This window comes from Callorhinus ursinus, unplaced genomic scaffold (genome assembly GCF_003265705.2).
Source record: "Callorhinus ursinus isolate GAN/ISIS: 27379988/994484 unplaced genomic scaffold, GSC_fseal_2.0 scaffold8, whole genome shotgun sequence".
Lineage (NCBI taxonomy): Eukaryota > Metazoa > Chordata > Mammalia > Carnivora > Otariidae > Callorhinus > Callorhinus ursinus.
In genome coordinates, this window is record NW_027397070.1 from 47402179 (window position 1) to 47419077 (window position 16899).

At 43.0% G+C, this 16899-nt stretch overlaps 2 protein-coding genes across 27 annotated transcripts in view; one reads left to right on the forward strand and one right to left on the reverse strand.

The window, feature by feature from the left end:
* Positions 1–340: 340 nt before the first annotated feature.
* Positions 341–10200, reverse strand: ERG28 (ergosterol biosynthesis 28 homolog). Of its 4 annotated transcripts, XM_025869623.2 has the most exons (5): positions 9932–10200; positions 7237–7399; positions 4361–4451; positions 1222–1340; positions 341–1089 (listed from the first exon to the last, which is right to left on the reverse strand). In XM_025869623.2, the coding sequence occupies exons 2-5, from the start codon at positions 7367–7369 to the stop codon at positions 1010–1012; spliced, it is 423 nt and encodes a 140-aa protein (XP_025725408.1). In that variant the 5' UTR covers positions 7370–7399; positions 9932–10200; the 3' UTR covers positions 341–1009. The 4 variants fall into 4 exon arrangements, with proteins under 4 accessions (XP_025725408.1, XP_073751712.1, XP_025725407.1 ...); XM_073895611.1 differs by lacking the exon at positions 7237–7399; XM_025869622.2 differs by lacking the exon at positions 1222–1340.
* Positions 10201–10317: 117 nt separating this feature from the next.
* The window catches only part of TTLL5 (tubulin tyrosine ligase like 5), a 276644-nt gene continuing 270062 nt past the window's right edge, over positions 10318–16899 (forward strand). For 20 of the 23 annotated variants that reach the window (XM_073895591.1, XM_073895597.1, XM_073895596.1 and 17 more), the window contains exons 1-2: positions 10318–10541; positions 11807–11974. In XM_073895591.1, coding sequence (XP_073751692.1) covers positions 11901–11974 — 74 coding nt within the window. In that variant the 5' untranslated portion in view covers positions 10318–10541; positions 11807–11900. The remainder of the gene's footprint in view (positions 10542–11806; positions 11975–16899) is intronic. The other 3 variants (XM_025869606.2, XM_073895592.1, XM_073895608.1) reach the window with 2 other exon arrangements.

Below are 16899 nucleotides of genomic sequence, written 5' to 3' on the forward strand. Positions count from 1 at the left end.
TTCCATGGTCAGGCAGCTGTTTCTTCGCGCTGTTTTCTGTCTCTGCTTTCTCAAGCATCTGTTTCTTCCTTAGGAAGAAAACAAGAAAGGGTCCTGACTGTTCAGTTGTGAACTCAGAATCTTGAAGGTGGGGAAGGAGAGACAGACTGGACTTCAGGAGAAATGAACAAGTGGTAAGAGGGGCTGGAGGCAGCCACGTGTGCCCGGGTCCTTGAGCTGTTCTACTCATTACGGTGTATTTGATCAGCAAAAAGCTGTGATTCTCCTATGCAACGGCTCGGAGAGGGGCAGGAGTGCTCTTGGCTTAGGGGAGGTCAAAGTACAAGGACTGATCCAAGCAGACGGTTTTTCTATTTATTACAAAATTCGTTACACAAATACAGCTGACCAGAAGGTCTAAAAACAACCCAGACTCTTCCAACCCTGATCCACTTGTAGACACAAGTATATGAGCCATGCTTACTCACAGGGGAGCCCTTCTTAGAAGGACTGCCTGTTCATCAGATGGTTCAGAGTCTTGGGTCCAGCAGCAGAGAGGAGCCCAACCTGGGAGGGCAGCCTCCTGAAGCAGCCCTTGGGGGCAGCTGCTCTGGGTGACACAGCAGCTGTAAGTTTCATAGTTCACGTGTTCCCACCACACAAGTCAGGGGAAGGGATAAAAAATGGAAAAAGCAGAAGGCTGGAAAAGGGATCCTGGAAGAGGCTGTAGGTGGGGGAAGGGCACACAGTGGGTTTCTGAGGTGCTGGAAATTTCTTGATCTGGGTGAAGGTACAGAATATTCAGTCATTTAAAATGATTCTTTCAATTGTACGTATACATTATATACTTTTCTGTATGAAGGTTAGATCTTAAAAATTTTTAAATGTAAGAAAAACCCCAAACCTAAAAGGCTAGCAGTGGTAAGGGGGCTCAGGATGGTACAGAAAAGAAGAAATGAAAGAGGAGGGAGGATGAAGGAAGGGGATGGCAAAGGTGGAAGACGAAGTCTTGGAGGTGGTAATGCCAGCCTCAGTTTCTCTTCTTCTGTCTGGATACTGGTTCTACTTCTAGGTACCGGAGCCCAGCTAGCATACCCAGGATTGAGAAACCTTAAATAAGAGAAAAGAGAGGTGGCTGACATCAGCACAGCACTTTCTTACACTCTCGTATGTCTGCTCTCCTGCCCCCAGCCCTAGGGTGCAGTTCCCATGGGAGCCCGGGGGAGGGGGTCGGATGCTTACTTGCCACCATCAGGGGGGCCAGGACGCCAATTGTGGGAGCTGCGGTCCCAAAGACAAACAACTCAGAAAGGAAGTGCCCCAGGGCGAGGAGGAAGGTCCAGAGTGTGATGTGGTACAGCCTACAAGGGAGCAGACAGAAATGGGAACTGGAGGGCCTGCCCGTTCAGTGCAGGGGACAAGCGCGCGCGCACGCGCACACACACGCACGCACGAATCCAAACCCAGCAAGTGACTATGGCTAAAGGAAGAGAGACTTGGGCCCGAGAAAGACCTGTCTGCTTGATTACACCAATTTACCCTCTACTAGGGCAAAACCAAAGGTTTCAACTGCTAGACTGAGAGGAGAATGGTCTCAGCATCCACGGTGGGTCTCCAAGTCGTAGCAAGGTGGTGAAGCCAGCCACAGCAAAGCAGAGTCTGGTTTATGGCACGCCTAGCAGTATAGACAGTTGGGGATCAATCATACTTACAGATTCTACGTAATCAAATTGGCTTGGCTCTGTAGTCCAAGCCCACCTGACAGGTGTTGGGCCAGGGGCTGGTCAATGCTCATAGGATGGATGGCACAAAATGAAGGGCCTGAATGCAGCATGAGCACCGAGGACCTCTCTGGGGCTTTTAGATGCTCTTGCCACACGGGCTGTTATTTTGTGTCTTAGCCTAGGAGCATGATCAGGTGGAGGACACAGTGATAACCTCATGGGAAGAGAACGTGTTCCTCAGTTTTGATGAAGAGGTGGAGAGGAGATAGGTTATAGGATGACTGACCACTTGGATTGGAGATTTATTTTTTTTAACTATGAAATTTAAAAAATTCTGAAATATTTCAAACGTACAAAAAATTGTTCATGATAGAATACTATAATTAAGCTGTATGCAACCAATACCCTGGCTCCATCCAATCCGGATGTTTTGACATTTTTGCTTCAGATACTTTTTTCTTTTTTTTTAATTTATTTTTCTCTTTTTATTTTTTTTTAATAATTTTTTTTTTAAATTTATTTGACAGAGAGCGAGACAGTGAGAGAGGGAACACAAGCAGGGGGAGTGGGAGAGGGAGAAGCAGGCCTCCCTGCCGAGCAGGGAGCCCAATGCGGGGCTCGATCCCAGGACCCTGGGACCATGACCTGAGCCGAGGGCAGACACTTAACGACTGAGCCACCCAGGCGCCCCCAGATACTTTTTTTCTAATAAATAAGATATTACAGATATCAGTTAAAGCATTCTATGTAGCCTTATCTCACCTGGATCCCATTCCCCTGCTCCCCAGCTCCCCAGAAGGAACCGATACATTAAATTTGATTTTTATCATTCCTGTACATGTTTTTATACATTTAGTAAATATGTATGTATGGCTGTTGATTTTGAATTTCTGGTTAGAGAGGAAATAGAATCAGAGTGTATGTCAGAAGAGCACTGACCAAAGTCCCAGGTTAAAAAAGGCTAGAAACAGAAGTCCGCATTTGTGGCTATCCTGTGTTGGGAGAAGGGGAAATGAATGGGTGATAATGCGATAAGTCGCATTCCAAAAGCACAGCAAATGAAAGCTATACCTCTTACACCTATCAGCAATTTGTCATGGTAACGGTCTTTAAAAGGATTATTTAATTCTTCCTCCCTCCCTGTCAGGCTGAGGGGTAGAGCAGATATACTAGTCTCATTTTATACTTAAAGAGACCAAGAGGCAGAGAAGGTAAACAGCTGATCCTTGAACAACATGGGTTTAAACAGCATGGGTCCACTTATATGTGGATTTTTAAAGATAAATTGCAGTACGCTACTGTAAATGCATTTCTCTTCCTTATGATTTTCTTAACATTTTCTTTTCTCTAGCTTACTTTATTGTAAGAATACAGTACCTAACACATAAAATGTACAAAATATGTCTTAATTGACTTTCTTATCAGTAAGGCTTCTGGTCAGTAGTAGGTCATTAGTAGCTAAATTTTGGGGGAGTCAAAAGTTATACACGGATTTTCACCTGTGGGGAGCCAGCACCCCCAACCCCCATGTTGTTCAAGGGTCAACCGTATAATGAACTTGCCGCTACAAAAATAGTTACTAATAGAACTGAAACAAGAACCCATTTTCTTGTTTTCATTCTTGGGCCCCAGGCTGTTTTCACTAAACCATACTGCTTCCCAAAATATGTGTCAATGTAGAACGAGTCAAACCATAGTTTCAAGTTCAAAAAAAATTTAAAAAAGTTGGAGAGATCACAGGGTTAATATTTAGCCCTGCTTCAAATCCCACTTGAGTCAGTCTTCCTTAGTTCAAATTAACTGGGTCTCAAACATGTAGATCTGCAAACTCGGGAATGAAAATCATTACCTCCAAGGGCTGCTAGGATTAATCAAGGTCAGGCAGGTGAAAGCTCCTGGCATAATCAGAGGTGCTCAGTAAATATCATTACCTCTTCTTTCCCCAAATGCTAAGGGCTTCGATACAACAGAAAAATATTTTAGTGTGAAGTTGACATTTTGGTGGCCTTAGCCAGTGACCTGAGCAAACTTTGCCCTTTGACTGTGGGGAGGATGGCTAGAAAGAAAGTTCGAGCCCCCTCCAGTGGTCATCACCGGTTACAGCATGATATGGACAAGAGGCTATGGTTGTCTGCCAATGTTCCACCCTAGTCTGAGTACCCTAGAGAGGCAGAATATAGGAATCCTGGGTTCTCTTTCACCCTCACCTACTGACTCTGCATAAGCATGCAGCAGTTTACCTGTGGGTTCCTTTTTTCATGGATTGTGATTTCTGTTCATTCCTACTTCTTAAGGAGGAATGTGAGAATAAGGTATATGTGGGCGGCTGCTCTAAAAAGAACACACTCTACTTCTTTAGTAGCAGAAAGGCTGATTCTTTAGTAAAGAAATAGAGGGTATGATGCAGGCCACTAGATCATGACACTACCAGCTGCTATTGCTTCCACAGAATTTTCAAACTTTAAAGACCTGTGAGGCCTATTACTTTTTTTTTTTTTTTAGGCCTAGAAAGAACAGAACCTATTAACCTTTTATTATCCACTTTCTAGGCTAATGTATGAAAATTATCAGGTCTCCAAGGGGAGGACCACACTGGGTTATGCCTAGCACATGACTTCCCACGAAAGGACGCTAAAGCTCTTCCTTCCCTTACATACGTCTTGTTGTGGATGTCGATGGCACAGAGGCAGCGAATCACTGACGACAGCAGCGTCCAGATCCCAAAAGTCCGAGCTTGGAGGCCATTCACTGTAGAACAGAAAAAAGCAAGAGTGTCGAGAGGGGAGACTTAGGGTTCCTTCCAAACTCCTCTTAGGTCACTGGTGGTTCACGGGAGGCAGGCTGCTGAGCCTGAACTCCCTTTGGCTGGGTGGAAGGGAGGCTTGGCAGCTGCATATGACAACTAGCAGGAATGGAAGGAATTCCACAAGGAGAACTGCCCAGCTCCTCTTCAACTGTTTACAGTTGGGCGGGGGCATTTCAAGAGTAGAAACCCAACAAAGAGCCCACTTAGGCAATCACTCCTGACTGTAGCAGTTTCTACCTCTGTCCTGAAAGCCACGCTGGTGCAGGTGAGGTCCAGCATGTCTGGATCAGGACAGGTCTGGGGGAATGTTGTAGACAGTGGGGCATCAATACGAGGTGCCTAGGAGGTCAATAAACTTTCAAGGCTGAGGCAGGAGAGAACTCAGAAATCCTGGGACATATCTAGATGCTCACTCTGGTCTTGAAGAGACTTAAGTCTTCTCCTGAATCCAGATCTATATTATTTGAACAAAGCCCATACTGGGCAGGTTTCCTGTGCACTTGGTACTGGAACAAAACACTGCTTCCTTGGTGTTTGCTAAGGCCACCTCACTCTTGGTGAGCTTTGTTCTGGTACTGCTGTATTAAATATCTTGTCCTGAAAGTATTGATCACAATCTACTATAGCAGTGGTTCTTGACCCTGGGTGTTTATTAGAGGCAACTAAAGAAGTTTTATGAAATTACCAAGACCTGGGTACCAGACCAATTAAATCATCTCTTTGGAGGTAGGCCCTGAGAGTAAGTATTTTCTAAAAATACTTTCTTCCCCCGTGATTGTAATGTACAGTCATTTATCTAACGCATCCTGTGGCAACGGATGCCGAAACAGTGAAAGCAAAGCTACTTCCTTTGCTGGTCTATTGAGCAAGAGAAATTTCAAGGACAAGACTGGTAACTGAAAGGTCTATTTTTTTTTTTTTAAGATTTTATTTTTGAGAGAGAGAGAGAGCACACACAAGTTGGGGGGGGAGGGGCAGAGGGAGCAGCTCTGAGCCTGATGTGGGACTTGATCCCAGGACCCTGGGATCATGACCTGAGCTGAAGGCAGATGCTTAACCAACTAAGCCACCCAGGTGCCCTGAAAGGTCTATTAATGTTTACTTGGGCTTTAAGGATTTTCCATCCTTGGGAAACCACACAGTGATACCAATTCCACAACTGAAGACTTTTAGATGGTAGTAAGGTGAGAAAAAATTCCACATGCCTACCAAATATCTAGTGGTTGGCCACAGAAGGCTAAATTATAAACCAATTTGATAGCTCTTCTGATGAAAAGGCTGAGGAAATAGCTCTAGTTAGTGAGATACAAAAGTGGAATATTTCACCAACCCTAGGCAGGTTAGGCATCAGGTGAAATTCTATGGGATGCTCCAGAACACTATCATCAGCAGAATACCATGACAGCCTCCAGATTATGAGGAGGGAGGCAGTCTCTATATTTCTGGGCTGGAGAGAGACAACCCCCCCACCCCCCAACACAGTTCTTTGGCTCAGCTCTATGCCCTTGAGTGAACCGCATAACCCCTGGGCTTCTCTGTCAACTTTAAACTTAGAAGACTAGACCAGATAATCTCTAAAATCCTGTGAATCTACACAGGATTCCTGGACATCAGAGGGCAGCATTTGAGGAGGAAAAAGCAGAACTGTCCTACCCACTTTTTCAGGTACTTTACTCCTATTGAGCTTTGTTCAAAGTGAGCCTTAGCCTACTTAGATTCATTTTGTATGGAGATGTTGCAGAAAAATGAGCTAGGTCAGAGCCCGAATCTGGGTTAGCTATAAATGCGACACAGAATTGTCAGCTGCGTGAAATGGTGCTGCAGCTCAAACACCATTATCCCACACATCAGTGCAAGGAAGCTCAAGCTGAAATGTGAAAATATTCTCAGCAAGGGGGCTCAAGGAACTGGGAAAGGCCACCAGAGGCCTTCTAAGTTTCACTCTGGGAGGCCAGCTCAGAGGAATTCTGGATATCTTCTCAGGGACTCTTCATGGTTTGGGAAGACCTTAGGTTAGTAACTCCCCATCTGCAAAACAGAATAAACCATATGTGGTACAACCTAGCTTCTGAAGAGGGCTGAAATCATATGAAAAGCTTTTTTACAGCTTTCTAGTGGGGCACTCCAGAGTCACCAAATAAGTCTCTCTTCTCACTTGCCCTTGTAATACTTTTTGTATTGCCTGTAATATGCAAAGGACAGTATAAAATGGATGGAAAGGTATTCAGACAAGCTTTGGAGGAAAAAGGGCCAAGTGCTATCCACAAAGTCTGTTATTCCAGTGGCTACCAAAGGGTAGATTAGCCAGCATCATAATCTCCTGGGAAGTTACGAAAAAACAGACTTGGGCCCCACTCAGGGGTGGAAGTTTCAGGAAATAAGTTTGGAGAAGAAAATGGGCACCTGTGCTGTGTGTGTGTTTGTTTGTTTGTTTTTTAAAAGATTTTATTTGAGAGAGAATGAGAGAGAGAGAGAGCACATGAGAGGGGGGAGGGTCAGAGGGAGAAGCAACTCCCCACTGAGCAGGGAGCCCGAAGAGGGACTCGATCCTGGGACTCCAGGATCATGACCTGACCTGAGCTGAAGGCAGTCGCTCAACCAACTGAGCCACCCAGGTGCCCTGTGTGTTTGTTTTTAAACTTCCTAGCTTGTTCTTAGGGACAGCCTGGTCTGGGAACCACAATTTGGAGCCACTCCTATGAAGGATATAGTTCTCTGATTTCTTACCGAGATCTGGCTTGCCTGTGTAGAGCTTTTCATAGAGAAAGGTGTGGTCTCGGAAGCTCTGCAGTGTGTTCCCCATGGCTATGATGGACACCATAACCAGCCAGCTTCGTAACACGTTCAAGAAACGGCTCATGACTTCCCTCCAACCTGAGAGGGTTTTTGCCTTGGGAACAAAGGCCAAAAACATGAGACAGCAGTTAGCTTACTTCAACCATAAGCTCTCTGACTTGGGTAGTTAACTTGTGTCCCACTCCCGAGGGCTATACTAAGCTTATCTGGGCAATCCCTTCATGAATTCCTTTCTAAGTCCCTGAAGTTGGCCCACCTTCAGTTATCTTAACGTACTATTCTTACTTCACAGGATTAGCACACAGCCTGGATATTTGCCCTAAACCAAAGGATGCTAACATTTACCTAGAGTGAAAAAGGCTAAATAACGTAGTGGCTAGAAATGGAAAAGCCGGCCAAAAATAATGGAGAAAAAAAAGGGAACAAAGAGGAGGTGTATGAATATTACGATCAGGTAATAAAATGGACTTCTGTGTAAGACTTAGAGAAATTGGTCTTGATATTTAGCCACACTAGTAGTGGTGAATCAACAGTATACTTTGGCACAGTACTTATTTTTGTCTAAGCAACTTGTCCACAATGGTAGCCTAAATCAGAACCCTTTTCTCTTGGCTGGAATCAGTATTTTAATATCTTTACTTCTAGGCTAGTTTTTTTTTATGTCATTCCCTTGTGATCCAAGTGGCTCAAGGTGACTGTAAATCTACTAACAGATACTTGCCTGGCTATTGATGACAGACACTTTCAAGCCTTATGCATTTGAGTGGAATCTATGGAGTGAGGGCAATATTTATACTCTCAAGTATTCTCTACTCTGGTTCTCAAGTAATTCATGCTCTATAAGCTAGAACAATATAAAAGCTAAAAGTAAATAAACTGCTGTGACTTGAGAAGTAGCATGAAAATTATGTGGAGAAGGAGCCAACAATGTCGGTGTTGGGTTGCAAAAGAAATTACGATAGCTAACAGGTATCGTATATGTCATGCACTGTGCCAAGCACCTAACATAAATTATCTCATTTAATCCTTAAATAAGGTGGATAGGCAATATTACTATTTCCATTTGACAGATGAGGGTTGGCACAGAGAAATTAAGTGATTTGCTTGAGGTTACACAGCTAACACATGGCGGAGCTGAGATACAAACGATGCTCTGCAATACTGTCTCACTGAGAATATTTTGATGAAGTTTCTATTTTTAAGGAAGACAAGCACACTATATCCACTTATGTCTTGAAGTTGTATACAAAATACAATTACATTATGTACTTTTTGTTTTTAAAAAAGCTTAGATGAACCCTTGAAGAGCAATGATTTCAATCAACTTGATCTATTTTCTTAAAGATTTTACTTAGTTATTTGAGAGAGAGAGAGAGATAGGGAGGGAGAGGGAGAGGGGGAAGCAGACTCCCCACTGAGCACAGCCAGATGCGGGGCTCGATCCCAGGACCCTGAGACCATGACCTCAGCTGAAGGCAGACACTTAACCAACTGAGCCACCCAGGGGCCCCTCAATCAATTTGATTTAAATAAAACTCATGTAAAGGATTTAATAGAACTACTTCTCATCTTCACTGTAGTGTTGTAGTTGGTTTTTTTTTTTTTTTTTTTTTTTGGTTGTCTTTTGTTTTCCCCCACAGTATCTGTTGTCAGGTTGACTTCTTGAGCCTGAAGTGGTGATAAACCATCGGGCTTCCTTTGTCACTCTGACAGAAGTTTCAGTTTGGTCTTATGCTACCCAGCTGAAATAAATATTAAAGTCAGCCATGGCCTAAGACAGTGGGAAGCACTAAAAACAAAACAAAACCAAACAACCAAAAAAGAGCTCTAGAGGAGGAAGCGGAATCCCTCAGGGAATGGTAGGTCACAACAATGGACCTCACTGAAGTCCAGAGAGAATAGAGCTTTACCGGAGATCAGAAGTGGTCAGGGCATGGGCCAAGATCCCCCCCATCCTCCTTATTTTTACCATTTCTCAATAGGTGACTCAGGCTTTCTCCTCCCAGAGTCAGAAAAGCCATATGGATGGCTCCCCTCTTTGAGAGAACTTATGCCCATTTCATGGAAGCTCTTAGAAATCCCAACAGATAGCTGATGAGGGCAGAGCTTGAGCACTCTTCCTAACTGCTCTACCAAATCCCTCAACCCCATTTCCCTAAATAGGGCCTCCTGAAGTTTCTAACATCTATTCTCAAATTTTGTCCTGGCCTGGCCCAGCAAAGGTGTTAAAACTAGTCAGGAGGGAGGTTCCTATCCTTCCACAATCATTTTGTAGCTGTGCGACCCTGGGTGAGAAATCTGCAAAATGGAGCTTTAAAATACCTATCTCAAGGGTTACTGTGAGAATTACATGAGAAAGTGAAAAGGTTCCATGCCCTGTGCTAGGCTCCTAAGTGGCTGGTCATTCGTTCCTTCATTCATCGGTTCCCCGAACCTACCAAGCCTTCTTCATTTCCATAGTCCCAGCTCCCCCTTCTCAAGGTCTCTCAAGCACCCTGTTCCCCCAAAAGGTTGCTTCCAGGGATCTTCCTTCCGTCTCACCTCCATTTTTCCAGACTGTCCCTATCCAATCAATCAGATGCGACAAAAACGCCTCCCTCCCTCTTCTCCCCCACACTCTCCGTACCTGGTGACCGGACCCCCAGCACAGCAGCGGCAGCGGCAGCAGCAAAGCCCCAAAGCAGATGCGGCGAGTAATCCACCTGAGCCATTTGTCCTCGCCCCCGCCCACAGCCCGGCTCCAGGATTGGGTCTTCTCCGTCAGTCCTCGCTCGGATTGGCTGCTCCGGTTTTGCTCGAGCAGGAGATGGGGCGTGAACCCCTTTACTGCCAATCGGTGGTTGCCGCTGCCCAAGCTTCACCCCGGGTAGCGCCGCACACGCAGTGAACCCTCTTGTTGAGCGTGTCGGAAGAACTCCGGGTGTGGAGTCAACCCTTTAGGAGTGGAGGGAAAAAGAGCGGAAAAAAGAAGTCTAGATTTCTGTTGAGGGCAAAGCTCTGCGCCCGCGCTGCGCGGCGGTGACGACATTCCTTCGCGCCCGAAGCCGAGCGTTTTCAGCGCGGGGTGGCGGGCGCCTGCGCAGTGGCTCCGAGCGGGCGGTTGCTTGTTGGTTGTTGTAGTAACGGGGGAAGCAGCCGTCGGCGGCGGCGGTGAGCCCGGCTGGGGAAGGAGGAGGGAGGTAGGCGCGGAGCGCGGTCCCCGCCGGCCCGCCCGGAGCCATGGGAAGATGAGACAGGTAAACGCCTGCGCCGGCGCGCCCCCCTACGCGAGGGAGGTGAGCTCCCGTGTCTGGGCGGGCGCCGGCCGCTACACTTCCCTCTCGGAGTCCGGGAGTAGCTGTTGGCTTCCGGGCGCGCTGGGCTGAATCGCTGCGGCGGAGTGGTCCCTGTCCTTCCCTTGGGGAGCATCTGAGGACCTACCTGGGATTGGGGTGAGCCGGGGGTGAGGCCTAGGGGCTGATCCCTTTAGGGCGAGGACGCTTCTTGGGCGAGTGTCCTTAATCTTCTTCCGATCTCCGTGTCTAGCAGCCTGGGACAGGTTTGGCATCTCTTCTAGCTTGGAGGTTTTGCTTGTTTTGTTTTAATTTAAAGGACTTCCCAACATTTTGGGACAGATCGAGAAATCCCGTTGGGAATCCTCGGAAGAACGCCTTTGAAGTTATTAGATACTGCCCATTCCTCTGAAGATCTGTAGGGATCATTATCGAGATCGGCGGTTTTTTGTCCTGTGTACGGTCTTATCATATTTCGAATGCATAGCAAAATAGGATTTGCAAAGATAGACATCAGATGGTTATCTCTGAGTAATAGGATTATGGTCATTTAAACATGTTCATTTTCTTTATCTGTAATTTCGATTTCATCCTTAAACACACAACAGACTTGTACTTTTTACATATGCAAAACTATTTTAAGTTAGAAATATCCTAATTTTAATGCCTATTTGAGATTCAAATCATAGTTTGTGATTTTTAGTAAGGGAGAATAATTTTTGAGAGTGGAAGGACAGTGTTTTTCTTTTTTTGTTTTTTTTCCAGTTATTTATCATCTTGATTCAGGAGAATATATTAATCTTTTAGTTTAGTGGTTGAATTTATTTTAGTGAAATATGAAGGTATTTCAGCTGTGTGCTTGTCCTAGGAGTCGTAAATCTTGAGTTTTTATTTTTAACCCAGGTCAAGCCTTTATAGTGGGAGTCTATGTTTTAGTCAATCAGACACCTACCTCACACTTCCCAGAAGCTAATTCTTGTTAGGTTTAGTATATAAAAGAAAAATGAGAAGCTCAAACTTAATAACAACTCTGTAAATACATGGAGGACAGACAGTATGTTTGAAAAAAACCTTGATTTTTGTGGTGTGAGGCACTGTGATAGAAGGTAAGCTTCTAGACTTTGGACACCATTTAGGTAAACGTTCATATTTGTTACTTGGAAAATCAATAGCAATAATCAACAAATAGAAAATGCCATTGTGTTTCAAATCATTTGGCTTTCTTGCAGGAATCAGTGCCACCTAAATTGTTTGATCCAGTGAATCTGCAAGGAAAGGTCTCTGAGGCCCCGTCTGCTGACTGCATGACAAACCCTAAAGGAAATGCCAGTCGTGATGGCCCGGGACCTGGAGGAAACGGCATCATCCTCAGAGGATGAAGAGGTGGTAAGCCAAGAGTAAGTAAGAGCGAGCCTGCTTTTGACTTTTTGCCTTTAGGGTAGAAAATAATTCTCTTTTACTTATACCTTCTTTTATTATGCACTCCTTCCTTTGGTGCAGTCTGACTCTGGTTTTAGTTTCTATCCGCAATCTAATCCAAGATTTTATGAGTTGGTCACCCTCAGTTATCTGAAATGAGAGAAGGCTCTGTTTCTGAGCTCATGAGTGAACATTGGCTCTAGATACTGCTTTGTGAACTCTTGATTGGCGCTCCTAACATAGGAGATTTTTAAATTTGTAGATATTAAAGCAAAGGAGGTCTCCAAACTCCTGTGAGATAGGTTATGTTATTTTCTCAAAAGCCTTTACAATGATAGAATGATAGTATATAGAGAGGTCAAGTAACTTACCAGAGTAACTGTGGGACAGTACATTAGAATTCTTTAACCTGTGCTGTGCCATTAAACCACATTGCTTTCCTGGGTTGTTTTAGTAAGAGTCAAGTTTCTTGATTGCTGGATTCTCATAACAATAAAAATGAACAATGGTAATAAGTACAACTTATCATTTAGCATAGATGATGGTAAGGGCTTTAACTGATGTGTCTCATTTAATCTGAAAATGTTATTATTCTCACTTTAGTAAGCTCAGCCTCACAAAGATCAAAGAACTTTTTTAGGGACTCAGAGATAGTAAGTGATGGATTGAGATTCAGACCTAGTTTTCATGGATTTTGAGGCACTTTGCTATTTTGCCTCCTTTCATATTATTACTTGACACAGAGAACAAAGAGAGAGTCTCACTTAAAGTTAAGATTAGTTTTTAAGATTCTCTGTGAGTCCCCTTGGATATGTGTGTGCTATGTAACCTGAAAAGTGGGGATAGTATTTCCCAGGCTGTTCGGTAGGGGTATGGTTAGGATCAAAAGAATGATATATATGAAGTTACTTTATAAATGATGAAGTACCATACAAATGTTAAGGCATTATTCTTACTGGCTTTAATATCGAATTTAAAGTGCATTTCTTAAAAAATAAATAAATAAATAAAGTGCATTTCTTATTATAAAGTAGAAGATTACATTTTTTAATGTAACTAGAAAAAATGACTGAAGCATTCATAACGCTTTGGGAAGGGCTTCTCATCAGTCTTAGGTCAGAAAATAAAAGAGATTTGACATTATATTTGGGTCAGTCTTATTCAGGATAATTAAATGGATAATTCCCTCTGGTCACTTTATCTTCTTGTGACTTTTTGCTTTCTGTGTGCTGCCTCTTACCTGTTTCACAAAATTTTTAACTTCTGCGAGCATCAGTCTAATTTCAAGATCATTCTTTTACTTCATGACTAATATATTAGTGGGCTTATGAGTTGGGTCTGATGAGTATTAGGTTGAACTCTATGAAATTGCTGTTTTAGTAGGTTAAAAATAGTCAAATATTGACAATTTCAGATTTTCAACGTAATACTGCAGTGGGTACTTGGTAAATACTTGCCAACTGAGTGACCAACTGAATGAATGGATAAATGGAGACTTTATGCTTTAGACCACCTTAGAGCAGGGGTTCTTAACTTTTTTTATGCCATGTATTCCTTATCAGAGTAATATTTTTAGGTGCTTAAAATACATATCATTGCGAATAGTACCAATTACATTGAAACGCAGTTATTAAGATTAAAAAAACCCCACACTGGTGATATAGTAATATGTGCTTTTTAATTATTGCATTAAACCACAAGATTGTTTATCTAAAACATGGGGAAGTTAAATTTTATTCTCTAAAGGCAGCAGCATGAAGATTGTTTTTGCTGTTTACATAAGCTCATCACCCTTTGCAGCAGTCTTTTTTTTTTTTTCTTTTAAGATTTATCTGTCCATTTTAAAGAAAGGGGGGAGCGGAGGGAGAGGGAGAGTCTCAAGCAGATGAGACTATGCTGAGTGTGGAGCCTGACTCGGGACTCGATCTTAGCACCCTGAGACCACTACTTGAGCCGAAACCAAGAGTTGGATGCTCAACCGACTGTGCCACCCAGACGCCCCCACCCTGTGGGGGTAGTCTTTGATTAGCACTTATAAGTGGGGAATATTGGGAAGCATCATAGGTGTCTGGACCACCACTTGGCATTCACCATTTGGCAGCTGAATGATTGCTTAGGAGGAGAGCTGCCAAATTGTTATCCAGCCTTATCACGCCAGATGAGGAAGATTGTGACCACAGGTGATCTACTGGCAAGTTTAATAGCTACCACTAACCTAGAAGTAGTGGTAAATGTAAATGATATTTTGAGATATCTGCAACAACTGTAATATGGTGTAAAAAATCTATAATTTCAGACAGACTCAAAGGCACGGATAATGCTTTGTTGCCTATATTCATAATTGAGAAATGGCTAAATTTCTAGTAGAAGTTACTGAACTTACAGGTGTAATTCCCTCCTCCAATCCAAACTCAATGGATTTTTTTTGCTCTTCTTCCTTTCAGACTCCTGTTGACTTTTGACTGTTAATGTTCCATCAGCTCCTGTCTTGTCTATCAGACACTTAGTATATACATTAGGAATCTTAAGTCTATCTTGTTTACACTTGAAGTAATATGCTTACATTTTTAAAGTTTTGGAAGTTATAAGGCCTTAAATCATCTAAGGATGTTGATGTGATCCAAAGATGTATCTCCATGGGCATCTGCTGGATCTGCTCAGATCCCAAGGCTGTATTCAAGTGTTAATGCCTGGCAATCCTGGACTTTAGGGCTAGAAACTGTCCAGGAAATCCTTGTTTTGCACAGCATTATTTCAAATACTAAGTTTAAAGGGGCTCTTTTTCTATATTTTGCTAGTGGATCCCAAATACAAATTTATATATAGATGTGGAAAGATTTGATATAAGGTTTATTTAGGCCCTAAAAAAATAATTTCAGTTCCTATCATAAAAGTCAGCTTTATAGTAGTTCATGAACATATACATGGGGGAAAAAAAGATCATTAACAAATGATTATACAGTGAGCACTACAGGAGTTCAGAGACAGAAGGCATCATCACTATGGGCTGGAGGAGCTGGGGGAAGGCTCCATGGGGGTGGTGAGATGTCCTGGGCCTAAGTGTGGGATCAAATGGACGGAAGTGGGGAAAGCATTTCCAGCAGGGGCATTGGTATGAATTAGGCCTCGAAGCTTTGAGTTATGTAGGCTAGGTCCCAGGAGTGAATAATATATATATGCCTCATGAAATTGCTTCTTAAGAACCAAAACGTTGTTAGGCTTTCATTAAAGTGAACCTTAAAACTGTTCTACTTCGGTGATCAAGCATCCAAGTTCTGAGTTCGTTCATGCCTATAAGAGCATATTTTTTTTAAGATATACCAGTTTCTGGTGTGAATGAAAATTTGAAGTCCCAATTTTCGGTTTCCTCACCATTTTGAATCTTTTGCCTTTAGCACCCCCTGGTGGGAGCATGCTTTTAATGACAACGTAGCATCTGCCTTAAGTGTGTTTTAGTTGACCATACTGAATTCGTAATGTGTCTACCACCTCTTTTATCTTTTCATAGGTTGTAGGTGGAAGGATTTCTCTGGCAGGGTTTGGCTTTCCACAAATAGCATAGCTAAGGCCTTGGCTCTTGTCAGCCGTATATCTGTTTATTGTGTTCCTGACCCTTGTCAGGCGTTTTAACTTGTAAGCAGTAATCCATTGTTTGTAAGTGGGAAGGCACAGTGGTACCAGTTTGTAGCTAGTGCTAGATTGACAAGGAACTTGGGATAATTTCCAGAGTTTCTGTCCAAGACTTTGCAGTTTAGGCTGCCTATTTTTTCTCTATCCTCTGACTTAGAAATATAGTGGGAAAATTATAGTTGGAAAAGATCCTAGGAATCTTCTGGACCCCTGCCCACATTTTACAGGTGTTTAAGATTAAAAAGCAAGCAAACCACGAAAAAATATCCTTCTTGCTAAAAAGTGCCCCTGAGGAATACCTTTTCTCACAAATGGGCACTATTACCCAAGTCAAAAAGCAGGAACAGTAGTAAGCATCCACATTCCAGTTCTAGAAAACAGGAAATGAACTAGGTATGGTGTTCTTTGCTTTTCCTCACTAAAACACTTCGGCAGCTCATCCTAAGTCTCAAGACTGCGTCACTTCTCAGATTGGTAGCCTGGAAGACTGTGCATTCAAAACGGGAATCTTTTTAAACTTGGGTTGAGGGGGTCTCACTAGGCCCTGAGATTGGTAGTATGACCTTTTTTTAAGGGATGTGGTCATGTGAGTTTTTGAGAGCAGCCCAAATTTTGGCTGACTGGGTCTTATTCTATTTAAAGAATTGATTAGTATAGTTCCCAAAGGGTTGGGTTTAAGGTGTTCTGTATACGAAATATCACTGAAATGTGATTAGCGAGATGGAAGGGTGGAAAGAGCGCAGGCAGGCACTTGGGTTCAGATACCTGTTCCCTTACTTAACCAGATCTATGATCTTGAACAAATCACTTATCCTCTGAGACACCTTTTTTTCAGTTCATGGTGTGGGCAAGAGGATTAAGTGAGATAACATGTGAAAGCTCTTACTTTAATTCCTGGCACATAGTAGGGACTCAGGTCTCTTTCCCTTCTGACTCCCTGGCACTAAGGAGGTTGAAGATTTTCCTAATCTTTGAGTAAGTACACATCTGTCTGAGACTGATTAAACAGATTTCCTGAGGATAGGGTAAGAGAGTAAAGTCAGAGGTCCTTTTCTGGAGAAAAATTGCTCCATTTAGTATAGGCTTGCTTTAAAATATGTGGTTTTAATTGGAGCACTTGTATTAACTTGTATTAATTTTGGGTTCCTAGCTCAGAATCTTAGGATGGGTTATCAAATTGGCTTAAAAAGGGACGATAGGGTGTAAAAGGGTATATAAATTATTGTGAATACGATATATTAGTTAGGATTCTTTATGTCTGCTGGGGTTTAAA

What these genes read in the sequence shown, in the direction of transcription:
- ERG28 (XM_025869622.2), bottom strand. Translation starts at nt 7,369, where the DNA reads ATGAGCCGTTTCTTGAACGTGTTACGAAGCTGGCTGGTTATGGTGTCC. An exon ending in CACAGGCAAGCCAGATCTCG is followed by an intron (nt 4,452 to 7,236) that starts GTAAGAAATCAG and finishes TCTGTTCTACAG; the next exon opens with TGAATGGCCTCCAAGCTCGG. An exon ending in ATCGACATCCACAACAAGAC is followed by an intron (nt 1,090 to 4,360) that starts GTATGTAAGGGA and finishes CTCTTATTTAAG; the next exon opens with GTTTCTCAATCCTGGGTATG.